Genomic DNA, 12,035 nt, shown 5'->3' with positions numbered 1-12,035 from the left:
TGCTTGCTTGATTGAAAGGTTTACAGGAATGGGAATTTTTCCATGTGGCAATTACATTTTTTTTTCACTGCAGTCTGTTTACCGATTCTTTTATTTGACTGGATCAAAAAAAATGATTCTGAACAGGTCTTTTTTTATTATTTATTGTATTTAAATAGAATAATTTAAATGTATTTAAGTTACAATAAATTAATAGTAAAACAAAAACTGCCATTATGTATAAATACTTAACAAATATATTTTAATAAATATATTTTTATACCTCATTAATATTTTATTTTATTTTAAATATTAAAAATAATGATATTTATTTATTTAAAATTATTAATTTGTTTAAAAAGTATTATTTTATTTTGCTTCAAATGAATGATAATTTTCCATGTGGTAAATTTAAATTTCCACTGCCATCTGATTTTAGATTTTTTATTTACCTGGAGAGAAAACTGTTCAGGATTATTTGCTTTATTTGAAGTTCAAAAAGCCACATGCAAACAAAGATACAAATGTATTGGATAAATTCTTAATAAATATCTTAATTTTCTTCAGTCAAATGAATATGTGACTATGGTAACAGGGTTTAATTGACAGGTGGGGCCTCCCGACTAAACTCTCTCTCTATGTGTTTCTCTCTGTCAGAATGACTACAGGAAGTTGTCTATGCAGTGTAAGGACTTTGTGGTAGGTGTTCTGGATCTCTGTCGTGACACAGAGGAAGTGGAAGCCATTCTGAACGGTGATGTGGACCAGAACCCGCCCACAGAACACCAGAGACCCTGTCTGAGCCGCATCAAACTCGCCATCAAATATGAAGTTAAAAAGGTGAGAAAAAGTAAATTTGATCATTTATTTGTTTATCTCTCAATCATTGTCTGGCGTTGCATTATATGCTTTGATCATCAAACTAAGCATTTGAATATCATCTTACTAAGACATATTATTGGAGATATAGAGATGACTGATATTCATATTATTAATTATCTGCTATTTAGTTACAGTATAAAGATCTCATTGATTTACTGTACATTACATGACAATAATTTCATACTTTTTCTTATTATAAATATCAGCATGTGCACCAAATTGCATATTTTTGCTCAGTTTTTTTGTCTCTGAATAAAATTGTGTTTTTTCTCCATATTTTCACAATATTTTACTATATGAGCCATAAAAGCCTGACGTATGAAATATGATACTCAACAAAAAACACACATGCAAACTTTTTTCTTTTTGTCTAAAGGTACTAAGTTAGAATTTAGACCTATTATTTCATATGTCTGGCTTTACAAAGAGCGAACACGAAGGCTAAACAAAATATAAATGTGCACTACAATACAAACAGATCTGAAGCATATTGGCTGTAGCTTGTGTAACTATAGTAAGCGTTCAGTACTATGGTGTATATCCAATCGGGATGAAGACAGTGGGTTTGGAGACGTGAGGTGAGGCGAGGTGTTCAGTATTGGAGTCTAATCAAGTTTCTGAGAGCTTCTGTTCTTCACCTCAGCTGAACTCATGATTGGTGGACAGTGTCTCAGATGGAGAACTCGCTGTCTGCATGCTAACAGCTCCACAACTTCCTCACCTTCTGACTTCAGCGCTCACTCCAATGACTCACAACACTGACACTCATATCTATGGAAAACCATCAGTTTTCTCATGAAATCATGTTTTACACTGGCTGTTTTTCATTCACGCATGTGTGTTTCTGTCCTTCTGGAAGGTAAATATCATGAGCTGTGAGTTGGAGAACTGTAGTTGGCTTCATCTGATCTTATTGGACTAAATGTCAAACACACAGACATACACTGGAGAGAGGAAATGAAGGCGAGACAGTGGGCCAGTGGTGACACGCCTCAGTGCTGTTTTAATTTCATAAGATAAACACAGATGCAGTCGCTGACAGCCAGTGAAGTGTCCAGGGAGCGATGTTAAGATATTTATTAAGAATTTATCCAATACATTTGTATCTTTGTTTGCATGTGGCTTTTTGAACTTCAAATAAAGCAAATAATCCTGAACAGTTTTCTCTCCAGGTAAATAAAAAATCTAAAATCAGATGGCAGTGGAAATTTAAATTTACCACATGGAAAATTATCATTCATTTGAAGCAAAATAAAATAATACTTTTTAAACAAATTAATAATTTTAAATAAATAAATATCATTATTTTTAATATTTAAAATAAAATAAAATATTAATGAGGTATAAAAATATATTTATTAAAATATATTTGTTAAGTATTTATACATAATGGCAGTTTTTGTTTTACTATTAATTTATTGTAACTTAAATACATTTAAATTATTCTATTTAAATACAATAAATAATAAAAAAAGACCTGTTCAGAATCATTTTTTTTGATCCAGTCAAATAAAAGAATCGGTAAACAGACTGCAGTGAAAAAAAAATGTAATTGCCACATGGAAAAATTCCCATTCCTGTAAACCTTTCAATCAAGCATTCAATAATTTAATAAATAAAAATAACTTAATTAATGAGAAGAATATGTATATATATATATATATATATATATATATATATATATACATATTCTTCTCATTAATTAAGTTATTTTTATTTATTAAATTATTGAATGCTTGATTGAAAGGTTTACAGGAATGGGAATTTTTCCATGTGGCAATTACATTTTTTTTTCACTGCAGTCTGTTTACCGATTCTTTTATTTGACTGGATCAAAAAAAATGATTCTGAACAGGTCTTTTTTTATTATTTATTGTATTTAAATAGAATAATTTAAATGTATTTAAGTTACAATAAATTAATAGTAAAACAAAAACTGCCATTATGTATAAATACTTAACAAATATATTTTAATAAATATATTTTTATACCTCATTAATATTTTATTTTATTTTAAATATTAAAAATAATGATATTTATTTATTTAAAATTATTAATTTGTTTAAAAAGTATTATTTTATTTTGCTTCAAATGAATGATAATTTTCCATGTGGTAAATTTAAATTTCCACTGCCATCTGATTTTAGATTTTTTATTTACCTGGAGAGAAAACTGTTCAGGATTATTTGCTTTATTTGAAGTTCAAAAAGCCACATGCAAACAAAGATACAAATGTATTGGATAAATTCTTAATAAATATCTTAATTTTCTTCAGTCAAATGAATATGTGACTATGGTAACAGGGTTTAATTGACAGGTGGGGCCTCCCGACTAAACTCTCTCTCTATGTGTTTCTCTCTGTCAGAATGACTACAGGAAGTTGTCTATGCAGTGTAAGGACTTTGTGGTAGGTGTTCTGGATCTCTGTCGTGACACAGAGGAAGTGGAGGCCATTCTGAACGGTGATGTGGACCAGAACCCGCCCGCAGAACACCAGAGACCCTGTCTGAGCCGCATCAAACTCGCCATCAAATATGAAGTTAAAAAGGTGAGAAAAAGTAAATTTGATCATTTATTTGTTTATCTCTCAATCATTGTCTGGCGTTGCATTATATGCTTTGATCATCAAACTAAGCATTTGAATATCATCTTACTAAGACATATTATTGGAGATATAGAGATGACTGATATTCATATTATTAATTATCTGCTATTTAGTTACAGTATAAAGATCTCATTGATTTACTGTATATTACATGACAATAATTTCATACTTTTTCTTATTATAAATATCAGCATGTGCACCAAATTGCATATTTTTGCTCAGTTTTTTTGTCTCTGAATAAAATTGTGTTTTTTCTCCATATTTTCACAATATTTTACTATATGAGCCATAAAAGCCTGACGTATGAAATATGATACTCAACAAAAAACACACATGCAAACTTTTTTCTTTTTGTCTAAAGGTACTAAGTTAGAATTTAGACCTATTATTTCATATGTCTGGCTTTACAAAGAGCGAACACGAAGGCTAAACAAAATATAAATGTGCACTACAATACAAACAGATCTGAAGCATATTGGCTGTAGCTTGTGTAACTATAGTAAGCGTTCAGTACTATGGTGTATATCCAATCGGGATGAAGACAGTGGGTTTGGAGACGTGAGGTGAGGCGAGGTGTTCAGTATTGGAGTCTAATCAAGTTTCTGAGAGCTTCTGTTCTTCACCTCAGCTGAACTCATGATTGGTGGACAGTGTCTCAGATGGAGAACTCGCTGTCTGCATGCTAACAGCTCCACAACTTCCTCACCTTCTGACTTCAGCGCTCACTCCAATGACTCACAACACTGACACTCATATCTATGGAAAACCATCAGTTTTCTCATGAAATCATGTTTTACACTGGCTGTTTTTCATTCACGCATGTGTGTTTCTGTTCTTTTATTTATCATTTCATTCATTTATCAGACGTTTTTATCCAAAGCAACTTACAGTGTATTCAGGCCATACATTTTTTACCAGTATGTGTGTTCCCTGGGAATCAAACCCATGATCTTTTGCATTGCTAATGCAATGCTCTACCACTGAGCCACAGGAACAATATATATACAATTTTATTTTTGCACTGCAGTCTGTTTTTCTTCTGTGCAGTGAATGTTGGAGTCAGTGGATGATGTGAAGATCATGATCTGATCATGTCATCCATCACTAGTGTGGGTTTAAAGGGATCATGACCTTGTTAACCAGATAATGTGAGGGTAATTAGTCCTGTTGCCCTCAGCTTAATCCAAACCCTCCTGAGATGAGCTCTCATTACAGGCCAGGTTGATTGAATCTTAATAATTTTCAGATTGTGATTGAGATCTTAGTTTTATTGACTGAAGCACTGTGATAATAAGATCCATTAGTAAAATACAGCCTTTGAGGAGCATTGCAATCATGATTATTGCAATCATTTATGAGATGAGCACACTTGAATGCCACAATATCATAATTACCAATTTTCCTTTGAGCCTTGAGTTGAGGACGATTATATTGATTATAATTCATTATAATTGTGAATGTTGAAAATACAATTACATTTTTGTGCATTTTGTGTATTGTTGATGAAGATGAGCACTGAAACTTGTTAGCTTAGATATGTACACTGCAAAAAAAAAAAGATTTTCTTACTCAGTATTACAGTATAAATTACAGTATTACAGTATAATAAAAAATACTTATAATCAATATTAATTTACTTATGAAGCAAAATTGTTTCTGGAAAAATGATCAAAGTTAATTGAGTAAAGCAAGTTTAATTTTTCTGACCCTACTGACAGATATTTGTTTTTGGATTAAGCATTATGTCACTTAATTTTGATACATTTTTTTTTTTTTTTTTTTTTTTTTTTTTTTTTTTTTTTTTTTTTTTTTAGAAAACAAGACTTTATATCCTATCCTGTAACTTATTCTATGTCACATAATTATAGTTAACTATAACAAAAATGTTGGCTAGTTTCCAAAGCAACATTTTTCACTTTAATAATAATTAAATACTTAATAATATTTAGTAATTAAAAGTAAAACTGAAATAAAAATGAATAAAACTATATCGACATTAAAATACTTTTTTTTAATTAAAATTAAAAAAGAAAAAGAAAAAACAAAGATTCAAAATATAAATAGAATCTATAATAGTATCTCAATGGTACTAAAATAAGAAGTAAAAGTATCTGGATTTAAGAATGTTTAAATATTTTACTAAAAAATCAGTCAAGTCAAGTCACTTTTATTTGTATAGCGCTTTATACAATACTGGTTGTGTCAAAGCAGCTTTACAGTGTCAATCAGAAAAATAGTTAGTCAATAACACAAGAAGACAATAACAGAGTCATTTTTCCAGTTCATTGATGATTCAGTGATGTCATCATCCAGTTCAGCTCACTTCCAATAGTGTCTGTGCGATCAGTCAAGAAAAGATAATCAGTAAGAAAATCACAATTTTTTGTGCCATGAAGTGAGAAAGAAATTCTGAAATACAACATATCCATATTATTGCGAACAAAATCTCTTTTAATCACAGCTTCCAAATTTGTAAACATGATGATTTGATGTCAGACAAATTCTGAGAATCAATTTTCAATCTTCAATCTTTTAAAAATGAATTATGCATATGAAACCGATTCACATTTAACTTTCAAAAAATATGCAAATCAAATAGTTTCAAGGTCATCTTTTAAAAATTATGCAAATTAAAATATAAATTATGCATACAAATACAATTTGGTGCTTTCTGTAGATGGACACTAAACATCTCATTTATTCAGACATCTTGTTTATTATTTGTGACAATTCTCATTAAAAGCAATCAGAGGGGATGCTGGGACTGTTACTACGGTAACCAGGTACAAGATTTAGGTGACCCCAGAGACGTGTGTGTCACGGTGTCTCTCTCTCTCTCTCTCTCTCACACACACACACACACACACACACTGCTATAACTACCATCATTCTCTCTGTGTCAGAATTTAATGGATCACTGAAGACAGACAAGCTAAACTCTCTCTTTGTGTGTGTGTGTGTGTTTGCTGCTGGCAAATTAAGGTTGAGGATGTTTTTTTTTTTTTTTTTTTTTTTTAGAAAACAAGACTTTATATCCTATCCTGTAACTTATTCTATGTCACATAATTATAGTTAACTATAACAAAAATGTTGGCTAGTTTCCAAAGCAACATTTTTCACTTTAATAATAATTAAATACTTAATAATATTTAGTAATTAAAAGTAAAACTGAAATAAAAATGAATAAAACTATATCGACATTAAAATACTTTTTTTTAATTAAAATTAAAAAAGAAAAAGAAAAAACAAAGATTCAAAATATAAATAGAATCTATAATAGTATCTCAATGGTACTAAAATAAGAAGTAAAAGTATCTGGATTTAAGAATGTTTAAATATTTTACTAAAAAATCAGTCAAGTCAAGTCACTTTTATTTGTATAGCGCTTTATACAATACTGGTTGTGTCAAAGCAGCTTTACAGTGTCAATCAGAAAAATAGTTAGTCAATAACACAAGAAGACAATAACAGAGTCATTTTTCCAGTTCATTGATGATTCAGTGATGTCATCATCCAGTTCAGCTCACTTCCAATAGTGTCTGTGCGATCAGTCAAGAAAAGATAATCAGTAAGAAAATCACAATTTTTTGTGCCATGAAGTGAGAAAGAAATTCTGAAATACAACATATCCATATTATTGCGAACAAAATCTCTTTTAATCACAGCTTCCAAATTTGTAAACATGATGATTTGATGTCAGACAAATTCTGAGAATCAATTTTCAATCTTCAATCTTTTAAAAATGAATTATGCATATGAAACCGATTCACATTTAACTTTCAAAAAATATGCAAATCAAATAGTTTCAAGGTCATCTTTTAAAAATTATGCAAATTAAAATATAAATTATGCATACAAATACAATTTGGTGCTTTCTGTAGATGGACACTAAACATCTCATTTATTCAGACATCTTGTTTATTATTTGTGACAATTCTCATTAAAAGCAATCAGAGGGGATGCTGGGACTGTTACTACGGTAACCAGGTACAAGATTTAGGTGACCCCAGAGACGTGTGTGTCACGGTGTCTCTCTCTCTCTCTCTCTCTCACACACACACACACACACACACACTGCTATAACTACCATCATTCTCTCTGTGTCAGAATTTAATGGATCACTGAAGACAGACAAGCTAAACTCTCTCTTTGTGTGTGTGTGTGTGTTTGCTGCTGGCAAATTAAGGTTGAGGATGTTATATGGCTTGTAACTTATGAGATTGTCTGTTAGTTTACTCTGAACACACACACACACACTCTCTGTGGGCTTTAGGTCGGTCAGCTCTGGATCACACTATCAGCTCGGCTCACCTTAAATCAATGTCACGATCTGTCTGTCTGGTTCTCTCAGGCGGGCTCACGGCTTGTGTTATTTTCTCCAAAGAAACACCCTCATTTACCTGTCTAATAGAGATGCAACACCAAACAACAGGAAAACCATTGGAAATCTGCAGGAAAACACGGCAGATTTGTATACAATATATATAAATATATATATATATTCCTCACCAATTAGTCTGTCATTGATCAGACAAATATGCTTTGGTAGTGACTAACATTTCTTTAAAAATGAATTATTATTATTATTATTATTATTATTAAATGTTTTATTTAGAGGACATTATTCTGCCATTGATCAGACAAATATGTTTTGATGGCGACTTTAAAATTTATTTAAAAATGAAGAAATAAAAGAAGATTATATTTTATCATCTTCATATATTATTTATTATCAGTTCTTATACATTTAGCTTGATTAAAAATAATAATAACACTTTTTGTAATCAGTTATTGTGTATCTGCATCTAATTACAAAAACATGTTTATAGAAAAATATTTATAGTAAATCAATATTATAGCATAATTTAATTTTCAGAGAGAATCTACTCCAATGTCTATTTAACACATTTAACACAGTTGCAATGTTCTGCTGCTGTATAAATCCACAATAAGGTGTCTATTATGTTTATAAATGTGTAGATTCTGTGTTTGTGTGCTGTAATATGATTTATCGTTCTCCTCTTTTCTCCATGTGTGTCAGTTTGTGGCTCATCCGAACTGCCAGCAGCAGCTGCTGACGATCTGGTATGAGAATCTGTCGGGTTTGCGGCAGCAGTCCATCGGGGTGAAGTGTTTGACGGTTCTGGGCGTCACTGTTGGATTGCCTTTCCTCGCCATCGCCTACTGGATCATGCCCTGCAGCAAGGTGACAAACACACACATCTCTGCTTCTCTGGCTCTTCAGATGAGAAGACGACCTCTGAGTCAAGAGTGTTATTTCACACACTATCTTCTACATGTCTCCGGGCAGCTGTTTTACTGATGTGGCATTTCTGTCGTATAAGATGACGACATGTTAGTGTAGGTTTCCTCGTTTCATGTAATTTAGTTTTACATGGTCATTTTCCTTCTCTCTGACCATTACACTGTGTCTGAACCACACAATGTCTCTTTAATATCTATTTTTGGCCACAACCAGAAGCATCAGTTTATTTCTTTCATCTTTTATATTATATAAAAGATACATAAAGTAATTCAGGCAGGTCTTGACTGCATTACATGTCCATATCACTTCACCACATGATTTCAGTTATTTCAAAGGTCTTTACTTTAGCCTACAACAGCAAAAGAACCAAAACTCACAACAACACTGACCAAGAAAATAAATATAGTAAAGAACAGGATAAAAACGACAAAATTACATTGTATTATGTAAGGAAAACACCTACTCTCTTTCTCCCGCTCTCTCTCCCTTACAGACGCACACACATACAGTACTGACACATACTCGCACACATGGAAACACACACGCGCACAGAAACGTGTTGGCAGCGATGCTCTGACAATTTTTTCAGTAAAATAGTTTAGCAAGGTAAAAGCTACATGTAATTTCTCACTAGCGAGGTAAATAACGACGCTGTTGTTGGAGCAGATTAACTGACAGAAGACACACAGACTCAGACAATTTACACGCTTAATCTCTGTCTCTCTTCATAACCGCATTAGTCTGCTATCAACGGCTCAAGCCTCCGTTACTAGGTCTAAAATGACATTTTGGAATTAGCAACGGAGGCGTGGGATGAGATGCGTTAGAAATTAATCCTACACACAAGAGTGTTTTAAGTAACAAATGTCTTGAAATACATCTGAACAATATGTAAGGTGTGGTAACCGTAATATTAGCGGAATAATTGACGACAGGCTGTTGAATTATTAGAAAATAATGCGATTTTGTAATAATTCAACAGCCCGTTGCCAGTCATTCCTTTATATTATATTACATTATATTATATTATATTATAATGTTTGTTTGTTTTTAAATAAAGCTTTGTGGGGAGAAATGTCACTTATTATTGCAGTTTAGTTTCAGTAAATGCAAGAAAAGAGCTTTTTACTTCAAAATAGCAAGAAAATCCAATTTCCCTGATAAGACCCCTTAAAATTCATATAATAGGTAAAAGCTTCACCTTTTCCATAATCACACATGAATAAACACAGACACACACACTGACACTCTATTACAGACCGACTCTCCTACAAGCACAAGCACAGATACACTGTGGATGATGAGATACACACTGACTCTCAGCTTTTGTCAAGGGTTTGGGATTGAAATCTAATCAGAGCTTGTCAGACAGGAAGTGCTGTGAGTTTCTAGAGACGTGTGACACACACAAAGAGAGAGAGAGAGAGAGAGAGGAGGGGAAAGAGCATTTGATGTTCTCAGGGAAAGTGTGTATTTGCACTGGTTTGGGTGGTTTATGAGGACACAAATTTGTATAATGTCGTGGGTATGACAGGTATTACAATGTGAAGGTGGTTTATGAGGACACTTCATGTGTCCCTGTAATTCAAAAGGCTTAAAAAACATACTAAATGCTGTTTTTTTTTTTTTTTGGAAATCAGAAAAAATGCAGAGTTTTCTGTGAGGGGTAGGTTTAGGTGTAGGGTTGGGGTAGGGCGACAGAAAATACAGTTTGTACATTATTAAAAACCATTACACCTATGGAGAGTCCCCGTAAACAACATATGCAAGAAAGTGTGTGTGTGTGTGTGTGTGTGTGTGTCATTTGAGGACAACTTAAAAATGTTAAATTAATAACTTTTAGGATTAAGATTAATCCATAATAATTATAATTAGCTTTATATGAAACAATAGAAGTCCGTGGTGGTGTGTTCATTTAGATAAACGTGTGTTTGTGTTTCTTTTTTGCTCCCTCATTTGCTCCATTCCAAAACATAAAGTGAAATTGTTGAGTGACATGATACGGTCAAACAGAACATATATTGTTTAAAAACAGTAAAAAAAAAAAAAAGTTTGGGTTTAAAAGCCTGAACTAGTTAATTCAAGAAATCAGCAGCCTAATAAAGAGGTTGACTAGCACAACATATTCTATGTATTTTGAAATTACAAAAATGCTAAACTTAAATGTATTTTAAGTGCACGTATCTGAAACACTCCTCATCCTTGCATGTTAGCATCAAATTGAAATAAGTTGTGTGATTCACATGAAGAGCACTGTTTATGTGATGTTACCTATGTAGAGTGTTCTAATTCAGTCACTTATGAGGGTCCATTTCAGTTAGGATGCTCCCTTATAAGAGAGCTGCCTATGTAGACAGTAAGACAAGAGTGTGATTACGTCTTATTAAAGTGTTTAAACTCTAACTGTCTGAGAGAGAGAGAGGTGATGAAAGCTAAGCAGACAGATGAATGCCCGACTGATGATGATGATGAAGATGATGAAGGTATTGTGTGCAAGACACTTGAACTTGAGGGCAATCAAAACACTGACTGAATACAAATGATTGATTTTGGACAAAGTTTCTGATGATCTTTCTGAGAAAAGATTAACCTCCAGTAAGAGCTAATTCATCTGAGAGAAACTTCTCTGTTATTGTTGAATGTGTTTATATATGTGACCGAATCTTTAAAAGAATCAATATATATCACAGTAGGATTATTCCATACAGATTTGTGTGAGCCTCTAGCTTATAATCAGAAAATCAGCACTATGAAATTCACCTCACATTCACATCGTCTTCATGAATTTTGATGAGTCACACTTTAAAGGAATAATTCACGCTCATGTTGCACTAAATCTGAGTGACTTTCCCCTCCATCATTGTTTGTTTTTTTGTGTTTTATTATAGTGTCACAAACTTAAAGATACAAACTTTGTATTATTCATTAAAGTGCCCCTATTATGCCATTTTAAGGTTCCCTAATATTGTTTACTGTCTCCTACAATAGGTTTACATGCATGCAAGGTCAAAACATGCTTTAGTTTTCTCAAAATATGCATTTAATATCACCTCATTTTCCAACGATTCTCAAACGATTCATTTGAAGCAGTTCTAAGATTCAGTCTCTCTAAACCGCTACTTTCCATGAGCCTACTCTGCTCTGATTGGTCAGATGGCCCAGTCTGTTGTGATTGGTCTACCGCGTACAGCACGTGTTGGAAACGATACGCCCATTGCCATAGTTCCGTATTTTGAACGCTCGATAGAAAATATAAACATCTATTATTTATCATACTTACAGGTTGTGATTCAGTGGAGCAGC

General features: G+C 32.4%; 1 protein-coding gene across 1 annotated transcript in view; it reads left to right on the top strand.

The window, feature by feature from the left end:
• LOC107750046 (short transient receptor potential channel 7-like) overlaps positions 1-12,035 on the top strand; it is a 78,783-nt gene that overhangs the window by 44,637 nt on the left and 22,111 nt on the right. Inside the window, 2 exon segments of the mRNA XM_016565302.1 lie at positions 3,227-3,409; positions 8,508-8,672. Coding sequence (XP_016420788.1) covers positions 3,227-3,409; positions 8,508-8,672 — 348 coding nt within the window.

This window comes from Sinocyclocheilus rhinocerous, unplaced genomic scaffold (genome assembly GCF_001515625.1).
Source record: "Sinocyclocheilus rhinocerous isolate Xijiao unplaced genomic scaffold, SAMN03320098_v1.1 scaffold3135, whole genome shotgun sequence".
Classification (NCBI taxonomy): Eukaryota; Metazoa; Chordata; class Actinopteri; order Cypriniformes; family Cyprinidae; genus Sinocyclocheilus; species Sinocyclocheilus rhinocerous.
Note: the sequence above shows the minus strand (reverse complement) of the source record. Positions and strands in the feature narration are given on the sequence as shown.